The following is a 20,640-nucleotide window of genomic DNA, read 5'->3' on the forward strand; positions in this document are numbered from 1 at the left end:
TTATTCACTCTATAAAAATTGGCACTCTATAAGTCAAGTCAACACAATCTTTGTTTATCAGGCACAGTTTGTTACAAATCATCAGTTAAAAACTAAAACAAATTAAAAAATACTTGAAAGATAGTGTTTTACATGATTGCCGTATGGGGATTCGATATTTCATCATTCTGTTGGATGACTGAAAAAACTTTATTCCACTATCCAATGAAGAGCAACAAAACTTATAAGAGAACTGTGCGTTAATTTTAATTCTAACTCGCAAAGTCGTCATTGATAGAATGTCACTCAACAAACAAGAGACCAGAGACCGACCGACAGACAGACAGACAGACAGACAGACAGACAGACAGACGGAGAGACAGACCGAACAACAGACGCAGTGAGACAGAGACAAACACAGGGGAAAGGGGTTGTTCTCGATCTAAAACAGGTTATTGCACGTGTTAAAAAGTTTTAACGGAAAAGAAATAAGTTGCTGGGTGTATACATGTTGCTACTGTTACATTCTTTTATGTGCAGGTCAAAATCAACTTGAAAATCCGGTACCATGCAGCACTCAATATGCAACTGTTATATACACCAATCATCACAAAACCGCCTCTCATAACAACAGTTACTGGGAGCATACTACTAGGGTCAAAACTCACTGACACCTTGACGCAAGCTACAGATTGCAGTGATAAATGTAAAACCTACTGAGTCAAAGAAAGGGCAGAAGGAGGAGATAGCTGGCCTGGTTGTGCTGGTTTCTCGTCTTATGTGAACAGTAGCGGCAAGTGCTGGTGTTATGGATGGGACCACAAGCCAACCTTGTATTCAAGTGAAGGTTATCGCTCTGGATGGTGCATGGCGTACATTCAACGACATGGGTAATGCCCGCAAAGGCATCACTGACACCGCAGCTTCATCGTAACTCAGTAACACGTAAAACATGTAAAACAAAAAACGATAAAAGGAACCATTAGATTTTTATCCTATGTCTACCAAATTTGTAAATACAAGAGAGGACTAATATTGGAGAAATAAAATATCGTTTAATCAGCAGCCGTTCTAATATAAGTACATGTTTTCTAATACAGCTGCCTTTGCAAGCAAATTAACACCTACGAATTTTCCACTCTCTTCCTCTTGACTCTATTCCTCAGTCTTTCTCGATGAGTGTTTATGGATGCCCTTTGTTTTGTAGTTTTCAGTTGTCTAACTTCCTCTATTTAAGATTGTTTTTATCTCTGTTGTAAAAAAAAGTTTCCTTCTCTACTGGCGACCTTTCCTATTCTTTTTGAGTTCCCGTTTGTTTTCCAGCCATTCGTTTATGGGCTCTCTGTTCTTGAGGTTTCCAAGCGAGCAATCTGAAAGATATGCATTCGTGATTTATAAGACACGTTGCACTACGATACCTTTTGAGAAGACAAATAATAAGCGAATTCTAAAAAATAGTTTTTTACAATTAATCGATTAACAGTTGGTTTATTTCTAAACCTGCTGTTGGCTTCTGATCAGACCGACGCTCTCGCCATTCGTTGAACAAAACGATTTAATCTTCTCAGATACATTATCTTAGCAGGCTATTCAGACAAACTAGTTAACCTTTCTGGAAAGGGGCATTGTGGGCGTAAAGCCGTAAGTCCACAAAAATCACCTTAAGAACGAAACCACCCCTTAGGTCATCGCACCTCCCTCAATTTACCTCTGATAAATTGATAACCAAAATGTGCAGCAAGCATCACAAACTAATCAAGATATCCCTGTCGTAAAAACACACGTCCAAACTTTCCCGCCATCATAAAAGATGATGAAAATAAACAGGTTTTATTCTGGTCATGGTTACTGGATTAGATAAAGTTCATTTAACAGTACCTACCTCGACTTCTACTTCCTCTTTGTTTTTTGACAGTTTTTCACTTTCAACCTAAATGTCATAAAAATTAAAGTAAAACTAATTTAAACATTTCGATAGGCTATCATATATATTTAAATAGTTAATGAAGTTATTTCACGGGCGGAAAAAAAATATAATCGTTTGAATCAGACTTTCAATCTGAAACTCTTGTTGATATTCGCTGATAAGAATCCACTATTCAATCTAGGTGACAGACAGTTTGTCCCGGTTAAGTGGGAGGGGGGGGGGGGGATAGGGGGGAGCGGTTCGTAATTACTTGTAATTACTTGATTAGTACTTTGTCGCAAGGGGGTCATAAATTTAGTGCTGTGCTATTGTAATCCAGCTGACAGTACAAAATTAAAAAGACGAAGGAAGACGAAGAGAAACTCCAGACTGACCACACTCCGGGCTTTGTGCCAAGCGTTTTTAGTGCTCCACGCTCTGCGGCAAAATAATATTAGAGCTACAGACAGCAAAATGATGGGGCTTCCGTGTTCTGGCAATTCCCCTCTTTGCGAGGCCTGTCTTTAGCTCAGTCTAGTAGTCATTAATTACTTAGTCTCTGGCTGGCTCGCGCCTCCTTTCATTTCACACACGCTCAGTAGCTCGGTACTCCACTAGTGAATCCACCTCAGCAAAAAATAATAATTTTCAAACTTACCAAGATATTCTCTCTCTGTTTTGCCTCAGCTTCTCTCGCCACACTTTCACGGGCGATATGCTTAAAATAAAACCTTCTTTTCTCGACTTTAGCCAGATGATCGTTCATCTCTTCACGGTGTCGCTAATGATAGAAAGGCAAACGACCAAAGATTACCTTATATTTTCTTAGTTGGCGATGATGAAAACGGTGGTAGTGGTGGAGGTGGTGCAGCTTCCCTCCCAATTCTTATAATCAACATCATCATAATCATCATCATCATCATGATTCCTCAATTTTACTTTACGTATTATTCGATACAACCGATTTATCTTTCTGAAGCTAGATGGAGCTTACAACATTCACATCAAGGTACAGTAGAATGTCAAACAGTGCCTCCGCATAAGATTAAGCTTACCAGCTCATAGATATTTGACAAAGTAGAGCACAAACTCTTGGATCCAGAAGCCTGCTGCCTAAATTCACTGTCAAGTTTGCGATAAGCTGATCTCAAGCTCTCTCCCAAAACAAAGAACTCGTTGTAATCAGCATCTTGAAGGTCTTTGAGTACAGGGTCTAAATACTCCATGCGTAAAGTTTTCATCAGTTCATTACACTTCTCCTCTGTCAGATTGTTATTTTCTCTTTGCAACACACTCTCAGCCTCGTCTGCGTAGTTCTGATAAGCAAACAAAAAGACAAACAAATAAAAATCAAAAGAGTTGTTGTAAAGCAAATTTCAAAGATAAATATCATTCCTAGTGTAATTTGAAAAACGACACAACACCATTTGTGTGAATAGGAAATTTTGGGTACTTAACAACTATTCACCGAAGTGGAGGTGGCTAATGGTGGATATTTAGCGAGCAGCTTCGCTCCTTATTCCTGTAAACGATTACAATTTTCACGCACGAGTTGCTCGGAGGTGAATAGCAAAGGATATCCGGAGTTTGAGTAGCCAATCAGAGCGCCCCAACAACGCTATCCACTGTTTTAGTATACAGCTATTTCGAGAAAGGTTGTCGAAAAAAAAAAACATCAAAGTGCACGTGACAAGACCGAGAGGTGGTCTGGGTATTCACTGGAATTTTGCATATTGGCCTAGAAGAAATTTACAAGTTTGTATTTTTGCACGTGGAGAATTTGTTTTTCTTCTTAGGAGGCATATATCTGTAGCTTTACTTTTACTGTCGCATGTCTTTGAGTGAGGAAAAATTCTTCTGAACTTCAGAGGGTCTAAACGTACCTTGTTTCTACATGTCTGAAAAGAAAGAAAACCTGAAAATTGCGCTTATTTTGTTGTTATATCTCATTAGTATTCAACACGTGCAGTAGCTCAATACGTCTACCCATACTACCTTTAGGGATTGGCTTGTGCAGTTTTGTGCTTTTTTCCGACAACGTTTCTCGAAATAGCTGTATACTGCGGCTCGGTAAATATCCACCACTATTCACCTCCACTTCGGTGAATAATTGTTAACTAGTCAGACTTACCACGAGAAGTGCATGTAACGAACGCGAACCGCGTGGGTAGCGAGAACTGAACTCGATCGTGAAACGAGTGTAGCGCTCACAGCGCCAGCGGTCAAACTTACTGTGCGCGCGCAGTTCTTGAGAAGCCTATCAGCTCACAAATTGGCTTACCACTGCTTTTTTATAACGTTTTCTTATAAACATCTTTCGAGGCAGCAAAAAACCCGTTATACATTCTGCGTTTGACTACTGTGAAGGGTGTAATGCGTATGGCAAACACAGGATGAGTACTTGGCCAACTACTCCGAAAATTTATTTAAATTTATTTACCATAAACTCTTCCATGAAAATCCTTCGAGCTGCAGTGTCTTCCGTTTCACGTTTAAAAAGAGTCAAGGCTTCAAGAAAACTATTCTTGTGAGAACTCCAAATTGTTTCACCATCACAAGGAAGGCGCACGCTTTCCCTGAATTCATTCATTCCTGCACTGAAACATAAATAAAAGGAATACCCTTTGAGGTTATTTTCCGTCGATCTACTAAGTAAGGCAGCCATATCAGGCTTCCAGATTAGTTTTTAAGCAAGTAGAATTCAAACGGGTCTAATTCTATTATATTTCACCTAATTGGCCTTGTCGGGGTTTTTTAACTAAGACCCCTCTTATCTTAAACACTGCTGGTATCCAACAAGAAATGAAAAAGTTATACGGCAAACGCGAGCTTGCCTTTCGTTTTGGTACCTTTTTATATCGAATTCTAAAAATTAATTCCTCGTGAAAATAAGGAAAAAAATCCCACATTCACGACAAACACAAAACTACTCATTTCCGCGTACGAACCCGGCAAACGGCAGAAGTTGATTTTTTCCGTTCCCTGGAAAAAAAAACGCCATGCTAAATTCCTCTAGTGACTCGCTTTCTGAACGCAAGAAGAGGTTAGAAAGTTCATTGTCAGTAACAACATTCTCGTTGCTAAAACATAGAAAAATTCAGCATTACTTTAAAATTCTAAAGCAACCTCTGCACCTTGAATCTTAGAAACTGTGTGGTTAAAAGGCACTCAAAGTGGGAAACACTTCAATTACGCTTTAAACACACAAGGCGTACCATTAGCTCATCGGCCTCCCGGCTTTTAAGGTTTTTCCCAATCTCGTCACCAGAGCACGCTATATTTATGCCTAGCTATTTCATTTGGATATTTACTGTTGTCAGGATCTGCGAAGCATGTAGCGATGAAATGAGATCGAAGCTGTTTTCGAATTTTAACACGATCTCATATTTAGTTATTTTGGGCCAAATTTAAGGTGGCTCAACTGGATTTTTTAGGAGTAACACTGCTCAAGTTTGAGAATCAACTACGTCGCCATTAACAATGCTATCGAAAAACGATCACCACAGTTGTATTAGATAAAGATGAAATTTTTTTATGATCAGTGTTATATTGACATCGGAGTTGCCATAGCGACGAAATGACGTCATTACGTCTTTTACTTTCGCTCGTATTACTCGGCACCAGGAGATTTTTACGAAAATCGCTCAAAGGAGCTTGTACCACACATAGCTGCCTCGATGTTGGCAAAGTTTGAACAAATTCTGTGAGAGCGTTTTCGAAATATTTGGGGATGAAGTTTTCGGGGCTATAAAAACAGTCAAAAACATACTAACGAGAAAATGGGGTAATATCTAAAGAAAACGACGCGCCTGTGAATTGCAATTTCATCTTATAGTTGTTTGATTTCATTTAAAATCGTGTGTAAAACAGTGGTGGGGATTGCTTTGGTCGATTGCGAGAAAAAAGAATTTGATGAGCGTGCGTTCAAGTGCTCTTGTTGCCATTTTGGTTTATAATTTGGTCTATGCCTACAAAAGTGATAATAAATTAAAAACCGCTCGTTGAATTTTTTTTTAAATTTGACAAACTCGAGGTTTGTCATTAATTGATAAAGCTTGCAAGTTTCAAGCTCATTGAAAACATTTAAGGCAGTAAAATTGGGCCTTCAATGTACTGATTTTTTCTCGCAGATTTCGTATTTACAAGCGAGTATCCTCATTATTCACGGGTATTGTTTTAAGTTTCATATCCACGTGAACGACTTGAGCAAAAAATTCATTTGTATTAACTAGGACGCTCGACTGTTTTCCGAACAATTTTCCGAAACATGCTTACATTGCTTAAAATATTGTAACAGCATTTGTCGGGCTATTGATGTCAAGGGCCTCTGTCCAGAAAACGAAAGATATTATTCTGCAGATATTGTCATTGCTATTCTCACCCCAAGGCAGATTATCATGCTTCGGAAAATGTTTCGGAATAGAAAGCAATCGAGCGTCCTGTTTAATGCAAATGAATTTTTTTACTGGAGTGGTGCACGAAGATATGAAACTTGAAAACAATACCCGTGAATAATGAGGACACTCGCTTGTAAACATGAAATCTGCGAGAAAAAATCAGTACATTGGAGGCCCAATTTTACTGCCTTAAATGTTTTCAATGAGCTTGAAACTTGCAAGCTTTATCAATAGATGACAAACCTCGAGTTTGTCAAATTTTAAAAAAAATTCATCGAGCGGTTTTTAATTTATTATCACTTTTGTAGGCATAGACCAAATAATAAGCGAAAATGGCAACAAGATGACCGGAACGCACGCTCATCAAATTCTTTTTTCTCGCAATCGACCAAAGCAATCCCCACCACTGTTTTAAACACGATTTTAAACGAAATCAAACTACCATAAGATGAAATTGCAATTCACAGGCGCGTCGTTTTCTTTAGATATTACCCCATTTTCTCGTTAGTATGTTTTTGACTGTTTTTATAGCCCCGAAAACTTCATCCCCAAATATTTCGAAAACGCTCTCACAGAATTTGTTCAAACTTTGCCAACATCGAGGCAGCTATGTGTGGTACAAGCTCCTTTGAGCGATTTTCGTAAAAATCTTCTGGTGCCGAGTAATACGAGCGAAAGTAAAAGACGTAATGACGTCATTTCGTCGCTATGGCAACTCTGATGTCAATATAACACTGATCATAAAAAAATTTCATCTTTATCTAATACAACTGTGGTGATCGTTTTTCGATAGCATTGTTAATAGCGACGTAGTTAATTATCAAACTTGAGCGGTGTTACCCCTTGAAAATCCAGTTGAGCCACCTTAAGTGTACACTAGCTTAAAAATTTGTGAAAATACGAAATGGAGAACCACAGACTGAAGACAAGTTTCGAATTTGCTTCGGAAGTGTGGTGCTAGGTTTTATAATTAGCAGTACTTACTCATAAACAGCTTTAGCATCCTTCAGAGCCTGAGTACATTTTGTTTTCGTAAACACGTTCCATGCACTCTGAACAACAGGAACCGCCCCAGGAGAGTTAAGTGCTCTTACATATTCCTCCACCAGAGTTGCTAAAGCTAAGAATAAATCAAATATCTTAAAAACTTTAGCTTACATAGTCTTCAAGTCTATGGTTTTTATTTTGCATGAGGGCACTGAGTGACCTTTCAGAAGAAAACTTCGCGTTCGACACACGAGTGTAATAAAGCAAAGCCAGGTGCAAAACCTCAACGCGCGAATATGGCATCAAACAGATCGTTACCCATTTATTTTGACTCGCGCATAGCGATGGAAAAGCGTTTGGCCTACAAGCTCAGAACACTTGCCCCTGGGGGTTTCAAGTTTCACTCATTTTATTTGCGCACGTATGCTTTCCATGGTATTTATATATTATATACGTACTGAGATTTACTCACTGAAAAGCCGCAAAGTAATTTTCGTTCGCAAACCGATGTAAACCAATCATATGGCGCGTATCGCTTCTTTCACGTGTACGTGTGAGGAAAATGATACGTCCAATCAGAAGCCGCATATCATGTTTTTTTTTTACGTGTGAGCCGTATCAAGTTGAAGTTTTCACACAAGCCATTTCTTGGCGTAGCTATTTTTTTACAATTATAATTCCAACGTTTACCTTGAAACTTTCTCGTTATTCCTAAGAAAAACAAAAGTGAAAAGCCCACGGTTCTTCGGCAAAAGAATAAGTCGAATTGAAGTCAGAAAAACAAGAGCACACAAGATAAAAGCAAAGCGGACGTGAAACTCAGGCTGTTGGATGAATATTTTTGACAAGCGGAAACGGTCCACGACGAGCGACAATAGCGACAATAGCTTCAGAAGAACTCAACAAGTATCTTGCAGGTTATCCGCTTCAGTTGACTTGAACAATCAAAACAAAAATAACCGAACAAAGAAGGCCGTGGAAGCAAATACAAAGCTGCTGGACGTGCTGTTGACCGATGAAGAATTTGAACTGCTTTACGCCGTTTACAAAAATAACTTGCTTGGACTGTTGAAGTATCTTCCACTATATTGTTCATTAAATGGGGCGTTCAATGACGCAGTCAATGATAATCTCAATACGTATATAATAAACACAATACTACACGGAAAGTGCTCGGTACGATATTTACGCACTCGTTGGTTTGTAACAGAAATCTCACTCGTTTGCTCCTCTCACTCGTTCTATTTCTGATACCTCACCAACTCGTGCGTAAATACCGTACGCGCGCACTTTCCACGAAGTATTCTATATTACGCCATATGACGCGCGCGGAAAGTAACGTTTGATTCGTGCTCGACGGTTATGAGCACACTGCGACTAATGGAGGGGTTATTCCTGAAACTTCCCGCAAAAACTATATAAGATATAAGCACTTTTTAAAAACAACTTTTTTTATGATGCTACGAAAGATGTTTTATCGGAGAAATTTTTGCAGAGATATGGAGGATATTTCGACCAACCTTCACCCGTCATGAATCCTTTTCCAGCAAAACTCGGTTTAGGACTCAGCTTGGTACGCAACATTTGTTTAAAATCTTCAAATTCTTTCAGGAAAGAGGAGTTTATCTTCCCCTGTCTTCCCTCCTCTGTTACGTTTTGAAGGACATCAGGATCTACCATTGGTGGGTGAAGGGAAAAGGCGTCGAAATCCGGGAAAAACCTGAGGATGATTCTGACGAATTTTTGAGATTTGTCATTAAGCTGCTCGCGGGGCTTGAAAACCTGTTCGAGATTTAAAACAAGACAGAATAATTAAATACAAATTGATTTTCATCCCAGAACTCAGCACTCGATAACTTTATTCAGACAGAGCAAAAAAAAAAAAATGGATTTCAGTAGCCAGTATCATTTGAGTATGTTTTACAAAACATCTGGCCACTGAGAAGTTGGTACCCACATCTCGTACCTCTAGTACAATTCGAGCTTAAACGCAGGCTAGAGACGCAGCTTATATTATCAACCATATCTTTCCACATCAGCTGGTGATGTGGCTGATGTAGCCTTTTCTTCACGTCCGTCTGAAATTGGTCGCAAATACTCAATACTGACAGCTTAATGAGTGCTGTCGATAATAATTTAAAATATCTTCCATTCTTGTGGCCAGAATAATACATTTATATAAAATCAGAACCGTTTTCCCGGCGAGTAACTAAAATGGTTTGATGCGATTGAGTCTCGTGTTTACCTTTTCGAGGAAGTATTCCTTTACGTTTACCACATCCTTGGGCAGACGTCGAGTAACATCTCTCAGCAACCACACAAAAGAAGGAAACACATTTCGTGAATCCTCCTCATCTAAAGGTTTTCCCGCAATCACTTGGATCAGCTGGGGAATATTGATGATGTTACTACATAAAGTTAAGAAATATCATTTATTAAATATATAGCGAGAATTTTAAGCAATAAACCTTGCAAATAGAATTCTATATCTGCTATATTTCATGGCTACACATTTTCTTCCTTTACATAAGTTTGCCTTTTAAGAATTTAATGGAAATGCAAGCCAACAGCAACACGCTAAATATAAGCAAAACCTAAAGAATACAGCAGTGATAAAAATCCTTCTTTAAAGGCAAAGTGAAGACAGGCGAAGTGTCGATAAGTGAAAGCGAAGACAAGACTTTCATCGGAACTATCAACACATCCACGGACTTTCTAAGAATATTCAGGCACTTTTGGGATCGTCTTGGTTAAGTAAACTGCATTTTTAATCTGGATTTACGTGGTAATTATTGTTTAATTAACCGACTCGTTGTTCACAATTCGCCAGTTGATTCGCCAGTAGTTTATTCGCTTGTGGCGAAGTTTCCTCGATGCGATACGAAGTTTTTAAAGTAAATGTAACGTAGTGTGTTTATTTAAATAAAGTTTTTGTCAAGGAGAGTTTGCGCCAGTAATTTGTCTTTTTTACATGTATATTATTGAAATAGCGAATTCGCTTGCAAAGCTATGTGCATTTGCAGCTTTGTTTTCTCGCGCCGTTAACTGCAGCTGTTGTATGTAAACTGGAAAAATCGGCGTAAAGTGTTCAATGGTTGAATTCTCGTTATATATATATATAGTGTCCGTAACTGGAGCTGGCCGCTTACGAGAATGGTTCACGTAAGCGGTCACTGGAGGTGTATGGGATAGATGGCCGCTTACGGGAGCCTGCCCAGCTAACGATAACCGTACGGACGTGAATGACAAACACATCATATTGGTGATGGAGGATTACTTTTCAAGGTAAACTAATATTAATCAAAACATGCTAATTTTTCCTTAAAAAGACAGTTTTTACAAATATATATTTTCTTGTAAAAAAAGCTGCTTTTTCACATTAAAAGACAGTTTTTACAAATATATATATTCTTGTAAAAAACAGCTTCTTTACATAAAAAACAGGTTTTGTACAAAGATATATTCCTGTAAAAAAGCAGCTTTTTACAAGAATAAATTTGTAAAAAAGCAGCTTTTTTACAAGAATATCTATTTGTAAAAAAGCTGCTTTTTACAAATATATATTCCTGTAAAAATTCGCTTTTTTACATAAAAAAGCAGCCTTTTTACAAATATATATTCTTGTAAAAAGGCTGCTTTTTTACAATTTTATATTGGTAAAAAAGGTGCTTTTTTATGTAAAAAAGCAGCTTTTTTACAAAAACCGTTTTTTTACACAACATATATATATATATATATAATAAACAAATTACAGCATAGAAAGTGCTTTGTACGAATTTTTATTCACTCGTTGCAAAACTTTGGAAAACTCACTCGTTCGCTACGCTCACTCGTTCGTTTTCCCACAGTTTTGCAACTCGTGAATATTAATCCGTACGGCGCACTTTCTATGAAGTAATCTATATATCTAGAATATATATTTGCTGTTAAAGAAGTATCTAGAAACAGTACTAAACAGGCGTTTTTTCAAAGTTAACCCGGCCGCCTCAAGTAACTTAGACAACTTGAGCGCACTCAGAGAGATCATTTTTTCGTTTTTGTATGGTATGTGCATTTTCTCATCTCCAGACCGGCTAAGGTACCTACAAATCTAGCAGTGGACAGCTGTTTCGTCCTCTTTTGGACTCCCAAGATGGATGAAACCGGTGTCCACTGCTAGGCTTGTGGGTACCTTAGTCTGGAGATGAACAAATGCACATACATGAATGTAGTGAGTCCATTTGCCTACTATGTGCCTCAGGCCCAATCCTGTTCCTCGGGAATATAAGTAAACAGTTGCAATAAACGGTCATTAATACTTTCACGTGTGATTTTAAGGATACTCCATTTTCTCCAATTCTCTTCTCACGGGAAACCCTGGGGAATTGTAGATCAATACAGAACTGAGAAGAACGCACAGTGTAAATATGGAGTGATCATTCATGCCATCCGCCCCAACAGCGTCAGTTCCTTCGGAATTCAGTAACACCACAGTGAACTCTCGGCCGTGATCATCAGTGTATTTGTCTGGGACCACCCACATCCATATCCCTATAGTGACGGTGTCAAGCCAATGGCCCACAGGAAAGACATACCCTTGGTTGAAAGCTTCGCTTAGAATGTACGATTTGCCCCTTCTGTATGACCCAGCAATTGACACCACGCACACTGGTCCCTGGATGGCCCTGAGTTTCTGTAATGCCGCGTTTACGAGCTGAAGTCCCGTGCGACGTTCGCTTTGATGACGCCAGATCCCGGAAGTTTCATCCCATTTGCAGTTGTTTGGTATACAAATTGGAATAGCCACGTCATTTCTTTGTTTTGCAGAAATCTCAGCTGAAAAGGGCAATTTCACAGAGCAATATATTCTGTTATATCCAAGGCATGGATGGTTTGACTGATGGTATATATTATAGGACTGATTTTGAACCCCTGTTGTCAAATCTTTGAGACAATTTTTGTTTTTTGTTCTATAGTTGTTTACCCTTTCAGTGTCAATAAAATGGGTCTTGCCTCTCAAGCTAACTGGACAATGCTTTGGTTAGAAAAAAGCTTTTTGCTTTTGCAGACTAAGTTCTCTGTAAGTAAGTTAGTCAGTCAGTCAGTCAGTCAGTCAGTCAGTCAGTCAGTAAGTAAATCCTTTATTTATACACGATGGTACTCAAAGCATAGAGCTTGTGGGGTCGTGTAAATAAAAATACAAGTTGCAATAGAAAAAGTAAAATGGATTTAAAAATATGTACGATTTAAATGGTGAGAATGAAACTATAAAGCTTAGACCCTCGATTGAAAAGTGTCTGTTTTCGCTATGTGATTTTTTTTCTGTAGCGAAAGACCTTTCATATGAAAATGACTTTGATTACCTGTGACATAAACGATGAGGGCTAGGTAGCGAGGGGCACAGCAATCCAGTGAACTAATCAAAACTCGAAGCAAATAGCCAGCCGGCGCGAAAGGCGGGAAAACGTGTGTGAGCGAGTCATGATTGGTTTTGGTTGGTTTTTTTTATGGTCGAAAAAGTGATGCGAGTTTTCTAAACCAATTAATACGCGTTTTTTCGCAAAACCAAAGCAAATACGAATTAATTTTGACTCTCAAGAGAAAACTGCTCCATCTGGTAGCTCTGTCTCGCAGCAAATTAAAGCTATTTACAGTAATTGAGTGGCACAATTTCTGTGAGCTTGACACCTGATCACTGAAAAGCTAGAGGGTGACTGCTTGTAAATGGTATTAAAATACGGCACTGCTTATACATTTTGGAGTGCACTGTACTATCGTGAATTGTAATAAATGTCACCTCACAATTCCTTTTAACGTGCTTTGTCGCAGTTCCGGTGAGAAGTTCGTTAATAATTTTGAATAACCCTCATCAGTGACGATACCAAGCAGTAAAATAAATTTACGCCACGAGATCTTTAACTGTTCTTTCTAATAGAAAACAAAAACGAGATTTCTGCATGATTGCTAATTCTCATTTTAAAGGATTATTACAAAACACGGCAATGTGCTATTACAAATTACGACAGCTCGGAGTATTACAAATCAGGGCAGCATGTTATTACAATTGTATTACAATATACGACCGCTATTACAATTCACGACATCTGTTATTACAATTTACGACAGGTATTACAATTTACGACGTTATTACAGTTCACGACAGTACTTGCACTTCAAGATGACCCCAAAACAGAAAACAGGCAGATTTTTTTTTGGAAATTACCACTGAGAACGTGATTCACTCTAAAAGTCAGTGAACGTTCCTTCTGCTTTTTTTTTGCAAACGTTTAGGGAGGAGGCAGTTAGGTGTACATGAGTGGAGAGGGGCCATGATCAGGGGGAGGGTTTAGTATTCAAGGGTCAGTTAGCCGGGGTAGGTGTTGTGCTCACCAATATTCTTGACGTCCTCATTTTCTAAGGGTTCCTTTGTGTTGCTGGGTCCTTGCAAAAACCTGGAAAGTATAAATTATAAAATTATGTTATGAGCTGGCTTCTCGTACTTTGCAAAAGTAACTATATCGACATATAACATATAACAAAATATAACATAACATACATACTTTATTTAAGATGTAGGGTTACAAATAAAAATAAAAAGTATACAAATAAAAACATCAAAAGAGCATCTCAAAAAGGAAGTTATGAGGGCAAACCTATGTAAAAACTCCGTAAAACAATACAAGAAGTACAAAAAATATATACAGATATTGCAAATTTACTTCTTGCCACCTCAGACCAAAAGCTGATAACTTTAGATGCCGCCTGTTGTACGTTTGTACAGTTATTTTCTTTGTTTTACTATTAAAATAGTTAATACACAGAACGCTTAAAATTAACTTCTCAGTATCATCCTGTCAAGAATGGCAAACATCTAAACCAAAATGGATGTTTTATTACCTTATCTCTTTCACTTTCTTGTATACTTCATCAGCATTTATGATGGTCACCGTTAACTTTTGTTGGAATCCAATTTTTGCGAACTCTTCTTCCAATCTGTGCTTCACTATTTGTGCTTCAAAGTCCTCCACAAATTGTAAGAAACTTCGCTCTGAATGGCAGAACAGTTCCACAAGAATTGAACTCTCTTCGATATTCCTGACTTCAGGGTCAACAATACCAGCTTCATTTCTATTTTCTAAGCAGTTTCTTACAGCATTTTCCACACGAGACCTGTTAGCCACATAAAATGCACCTAACGATAGGGCACCAACAGTAGCGATTCCTGCCAGGATAAGGCTATCAGTTTTGATGGTCACTGAAAATCCTGATGGTGAAATCGATAAGTCAAGTACAGCCCTGGCTGCCTCTGCTGCAGCTTTAGCACCTTGTTTGACAACTTCGTCTGTCATTATTATTATAATTATTAAAATTACGTCATCGATGTTAATATTGTTTTCTTCGTGCCAAAAATGTCATGGACTGATGTGTTCTTCTTCCATGATACTCACAATTAGTTTGCACTGCTTTGATCTTGATCTTGATCGCTGGCTGCGTTATTACTGCTATTTACTGCCTCAGTCAACTGAGGTAGCGTTAATGTCCTCTTTGATTCTTCGGTCCCAAACCTTGGTCTGCCTTATGAATCTAAAAAATAAATTTGAACTTTGTTTTGGCATGATACAATATAACAGACTTAATGTGGGAATATTTACTTATAAGACTGAGCCTTCGATCAATTTCAACTCCTTGCACACCATACTATGGCGCGTTTACACGGAAGAGAAAATTGAGCACGGACCCGTCAATAAATTAGTACACACCTGACTACTTTTGTAGAGATACAGTCAAATCAAAACAGGGTCGGCAAAGGTGCCAATGGCCCCGTTTTGATTTGACTGTTTCTCTACAACAGTGGTCGGGTCCGGCCCTTTTTTGTGACAGGTCCGTGCCCAGATTTCTCTGCCGTGTAAACGCGCCTTAAGTTGTCAGGTGCGGACCGTTTTATTGGCGGGTCCGTACCCAACTTTCTCTGCCGTGTATTGTACAATTTTTTAACCCGAATAACACGCCGTGTGTGCTTCGAACATGTTAATTTTCTCCGCAGATGCTTCTTTCGAAGCTTTAATGTATATGCATGTAAACAAACCAGGTAAAAAGCACATATCGTAAATCTTACGCATCGTGAGAAACCAACATTCAAATTCAAATTCGACCTGGATAACAGGACCCGCATAAAAAACCAGCTAGGCTTATGTTGCTTTTCTCTTAATATCCTAAAGGCGCGTTTACACGGTAGAGAAATTTGGGTACGGATCCGTCACAAAAATGGTTCGGACCTAACCACTTTTGTTGAGAAACAGCTGAAACAGTCAAATCAAAACGGGGCCATAGGCGCCTATTGCCCCGTTTTGATTTGACTGTTTCAGCTGTTTCTCTACAAAAGTGGTGAGATCCGGACCAATTTTTGACGAGTCCGTACCCAAATTTTTCTGTCGTGTAAACGCGCCTTTGTATATCGTAGCCCTGGTAACGGTTAGTCTGCCTCAATTATGGTAATGGTAACACGATATATATTTACATTGTTAACAAAACTCCGGATTCCAAAACTAACTGATCTATTAGCAGTTCTTTCCCTGTTTTTTGGCTTACTTTTTCCTCGTTGGTTCTCGATTTTTGTAGCGAAATCGACGTGTGATAAAGTACAACAAATAAGCAGCTTTTAACGATTTATTCGCCAAGTGTTACACACAATCGCAGACTCGGATACAGACGGTCCTTGTACTTAAATTGTTACGCAATCAAATAATAATACAAAGCATCTGATTGGCTGAAATCAAACTGGTGATCAAAACAACACGGGCTAGGGCACGTGCAGTATAACGTAACGCAATATCTTTACAATTTTCTTCTCAGAATCTACTGTATTCATTCCTTTGATTTAAACTGTGTAAACAATCGAAAATAATGCAAACAAAGAAATGGCGCTTCGAGAATAAAAAACAGCAACAACGTTTTCTCTCACTTGTTGCCTCAGCAGAGTTGAAACGTCATTCTTCTATATATATGTGGGTTAGATCGGAGGTCGCTTTGTTGGTAAATACTTAGACAATAACTCTTCTCAGTCTCGCTGAATAGTGGCTATAGCAACATACATGTCGCTGCTTCGAAGCTCGGTAAATAGTCTACCATAATTTACCTCCATTTCGGAGAATAATTAATAACAATATTTACGTCTTGGTAGTTTTTCTATCTTGAACTCTTGGGCTGACAGCACAGCCAAAATTGACGATGCTCAAAGTGCCACATGGTTAAGTTTGTAGGCCTTTTATGCCACCGGGACCTCCTTATGTAAGCTGTTAACGTTTATAGTCAGAGGTCTGTTTCTTCGATCTGATAAAGCCTGATTTTCACTAGCGACGCAAGCACAAGTGCAAGCACAAGCGCGAACACGCAAAAAGGACAAATTTTGATCCAAGCATGTAAATGCAATGCGCTTGTTCTTTTGCTTGCCGGTCGGAGCCGTTTTCACGGAGAAAAAAGAGCAGAGCTGTTATCCTTGCGCTTGTGCTTGCGCTTTTGCTTGCGTCGCTAGTGAAAACTGAGCTTAACAGTTTAAGCTAATTTTGTAGGTCGTAAACGGCCAGATTTTTAGTTATTTTACAAAAAAGCGGAAAATACAAAACTTACGTACTTATTGAGACAAGTCAAGACTAATTCTCCCAGTTTTCACTCCCTGTAGGCGTACTTTGGAAGCGAACTTTAAGCACAGACTGAACAAATTACTGGATCGCGTGACCAGACGCGGACGAGACGACTCGTTTCCAGCTTTGCGCGAGTTCGGCTTAAATATTAACCTGATTAACGGGGGACGTCACTTCCTCGTTCTCAGATCGCCAAAAAAACTAAGAGCGCGACCACCGGGCTCAGTGTCGAAAATTCAGGCCCCAAAATCTCCATACAAATTCGTTCGTTTGCAAAACAGGTTTGAGACTTCCGTCTCTCCCCTTGCGAAATGTATTACGATAAGCAAATTACACTTACCAGAGCAAGAAAATCGAAAAACACAAACTAGCCGATTGATGACATATACGGGCAGATTAAGATTTCAGAAAAAATTATGGCAACTAATTAACCAAGAACGGCTACCCATTTTACTTCGCCATTTCCATATGTGTATTTTCAGGTACGTATTTTCAAGTGTCCTAAATTGTTTCTCATTATTTTTGTAAAAAATATAATAGTCCATTTTACAGTTGGCTGCCAAGTGACCTGACCTTTGAACGGCAGTGAGGCTGGAGGTGACCTTGCATTGATAAAAAACCTCTCTGCATTATTATGTAAATACAAACTAGTTAGCATCAGAACAACATGATTAACAAAACAAAAGCAGTGAGGTCTGTATCAAAACAAGGTCACCTTCAGCCTCACTTCCATTCAAAGGCCAGGTCACTGAGCAGATAACTGTAAAATGGCCGGCCTATTCTTATTCTGCTAGAATTTTTGAACTTTTATCGATCAATAGGCAACTCTCGCCACTTTATCCACATAAAAGACATCTGTGGCAGCATGAGTACCTTAGTCGCTATCTTAGCTCAAGGTGTGGATCCGACACTGGTGGTCGACACTGGTAGGTAGCAGTGAGGACCAACTCTAGACCCTTTGTCGCTGTGATTTGAGTCGTCACGCAACGCTTAGCCTTCGTGTAACCGTACCCATCCCCAGGGGAAAAAAACGTTTTTTCTTCAGGGGTGGGTACGTTTTAACGTAGGTCGTACGCAATGCTTAGCCTTCGTGTAGCCCATCCCCAGGGGAAAACGTTTCTTTCCTCAGGGGTGGGTACGACTTTACGTAGGTCGTACGCAATGCTTCTTCTCACAAAGGCGTTGCGTGTCCTCCTAAATAACTACTGCGAAGGAGACTAGACCAGACAAGACCTACCCCATTCACTATTCATATCGGTGGCCAATAGACCCCAAACAAAACCCCTCTTATCTGCCGATTTCATCCATCCTTATTCCTACTAATTTTTCGCGCGTACTTAATTTCGCGAGTATTATTTTTCGCGATTGCAAGAAAAATTTGAGCAAAAGTGTATTAAATTTCGCAATTTTGTCAGTGTTTTCTGGAGCAGTTGTCAAAGACTAAGGAACTACTGGAAATATATAAGGTCTGGTTCAATGTAACTACAAGGAGCCTGCAAACGAAAACTTTAGAGATTGCACTAAAGACTGATCTTGACCGATTTACGATCAAAAGAAAACAGCAATCTTAGGAAGGGTGCTAGTCAAAAACAGGACGGCAACATATTTTTAAAGGTAGATAGTTATAGTTCCAGGCATTTAAAATTTGTATTGTTTTGTGTTTAAATTTCGCGCAAGAATAAAGTGACATACTGGCAAAAGTACAGTCCATAGTCCTGAAAGTTAACTTCATTTATACTTAGTGAGCTTTTGCTATTTTATGATAACTTGGTATACAACTTAACAATTAGACTTCGAGCCCGAGTTTTCTATGAGCGAATAGTCAACGAGGCGCAGCCTTGTCTCCTAGAGTATCAAAAGAGTAGTTACCTACTTGTCCACAGTCCTTTCTTGTCAGATGGTAACGAACGAAGTACTTTGCTAAGCGTCTCCCAATCTCCCACAGCTATCCCCGCTATTTTTTATTTTTCCTGATGGACGATCAAAAAAGGAGTCAATAAAGCAGTCGAGCCTCCATAAATGGCCACCTCCCTTCAACAGCCAGGATTTTTCATCCCGAATGTACACCGATCCATGCACTTTCGTCTTATTCAAATCTTTCCATAACGGCCAGCCGTTCCTTCCTCCAGCCCTGGGCGGGAGTTGCAGAGGCGTTCAGACGCATTCAACGTGCGGAGGAAACACTACTAACCCGCGAGTATGCCTACGAGAGCTTGCTTGCACGATATGCGACCCCATATGCTAAGTTAAGGACTGTGCAATAATTACCTGGAGGAGGTGGGGGGGGGGGGAGGGGGGAAATCACAACAAGAGAGGGGGGGTTGGATATAACTTTATTTCATTATTTTTTCAGAAATCGGAAAAGTGGTAAAAGAGCTATTAAGGGGGTGCGACTTAATTTCGAGCCTATTTTACCCGTTTACCAGCCCTCTCCAGATAATTATTGAAAGAGGTAATAATGTAATAAAACAAATGAACAAGTATTGTTATGATCAAGACAGGTTTTAAATAACAATTTGGAAAAATTTAGGATACTTTTAACTCTCCTTTTACGGCCTGACCGGGAACAAGTTGTCATTGATTTGGTGGAAGCATTTTTTTTATTTCTTGTACAAGAAGGATCTGCCTCATTTTAAAGTTTGGAGTTCCTGAAAGGCGATATAACTTCAAGAAATTGCGCGCGCTAGAAATTGTCAGTTCCAGTTCACGAAAACATTAGAGATTTCCTGAACGTTTTGGAAAGGAAAACAGCTAACCTGTGCCTCAGTTTGGTATCACGCTGCTTTTCCAACTTTCAATGCAGATATTTCACTAGACCTTTTTTATGTTGTTATATTAGGTCTTTAAAACTTCAGTGAAGTTTCTGTTGAAGGTCGACATCGGTGCACAGTCAGAACCAAAAACCCTGTCCGTTGAAGAGAGGGGGTCATTAGTGGAGATTTGACTGTTCTTCTGACTCATCGTCGATCGTCCTCTAGAAATAATAGCGGAGAGAGCTGCGAGAGACTGTGGGACACTCGGTAGCACACTCCTCTCGTTAACATCCGACTGGAAAGGACTGGGGACGGGTAGATAACTACTCTATTTGATGCGCAGCATTGATCATTACTGTTCAACTCCTTTCGTTTCAATTCCTTGGAGTACAAATAATGTGCGAAACAATTTCGAATATCTCACTATACTCTAGGAGACAAGTTAGTTCGGAGCGCGTGCAAAGAAAACATTTGGGTTAAAATAATCCTCACATAATATATCTCTCTTACTAAGAATACTTATGTGTACTATCGCTTCAAACTTAAATTCGTCTTTTCAATTTGGGTTTGCGGTACGGTCTTACGAAAATAGAGCATCATAATAAGCTCTAAGCTATTTCTCAAGCAACTGAATGCAAAATTTTGGAGTTTTCGGGGCCTCATTTTTCGACACTGAACCCGGGGGTCTTATTGCAAGTTTTATAGGGGTCTGAGAACGAGGAAGTGACATACCGAATTTATCAAGTTAATATACAACTCTCGCAGGCTGGAATTGGAAACGAGTCGCCTCTCGTCCGAGTCTGGGACACGTCACGCGATCAGCAATCTGTTCAGTCGGTGCTTAAAGTAAGCCTACAGGGACTAAAAACTGCCCGGAGAATTTGTCTGTACCCATCAAAAAGTACCTAAGTTTATTATTATAAACATTTGTAACCTACAAAATTAGCTAAAACTGTTATGCACCTATCGACGTTAAGTGTATGTAGTACATTTGACCT

At 39.2% G+C, this 20,640-nt stretch overlaps 2 protein-coding genes across 2 annotated transcripts in view; both read right to left on the minus strand.

The window, feature by feature from the left end:
* LOC144653361 (uncharacterized) overlaps positions 1-20,640 on the minus strand; it is a 94,398-nt gene that overhangs the window by 66,412 nt on the left and 7,346 nt on the right. The window lies entirely within an intron of this gene.
* On the minus strand, positions 1,015-17,003 carry LOC144653355 (guanylate-binding protein 6-like). The gene is made up of 12 exons (XM_078513333.1): positions 16,880-17,003; positions 14,146-14,832; positions 13,639-13,700; positions 11,592-12,084; positions 9,515-9,677; positions 8,790-9,051; positions 7,267-7,402; positions 4,326-4,482; positions 2,941-3,201; positions 2,544-2,666; positions 1,862-1,909; positions 1,015-1,349 (listed from the first exon to the last, which is right to left on the minus strand). Exons 2-12 carry the CDS (start codon positions 14,595-14,597, stop codon positions 1,311-1,313), a joined length of 2,196 nt encoding a protein of 731 aa, XP_078369459.1. The 5' UTR covers positions 14,598-14,832; positions 16,880-17,003; the 3' UTR covers positions 1,015-1,310.

Source organism: Oculina patagonica, chromosome 5 (genome assembly GCF_052425735.1).
Source record: "Oculina patagonica isolate OP01 chromosome 5, crgOcupat, whole genome shotgun sequence".
Lineage (NCBI taxonomy): Eukaryota > Metazoa > Cnidaria > Anthozoa > Scleractinia > Oculinidae > Oculina > Oculina patagonica.

Excerpts from the sequence above, each read along its gene's own strand:
- LOC144653355 (XM_078513333.1), bottom strand. The coding sequence starts at position 14,597 with ATGACAGACGAAGTTGTCAAACAAGGTGCTAAAGCTGCAGCAGAGGCA. Across the intron at positions 13,701-14,145 it reads AAGAAAGTGAAAGAGATAAG|GTTTTTGCAAGGACCCAGCA; the intron begins GTAATAAAACAT and ends TATACTTTCCAG. Across the intron at positions 12,085-13,638 it reads TGAGGACGTCAAGAATATTG|CTGAGATTTCTGCAAAACAA; the intron begins GTGAGCACAACA and ends TGCCCTTTTCAG.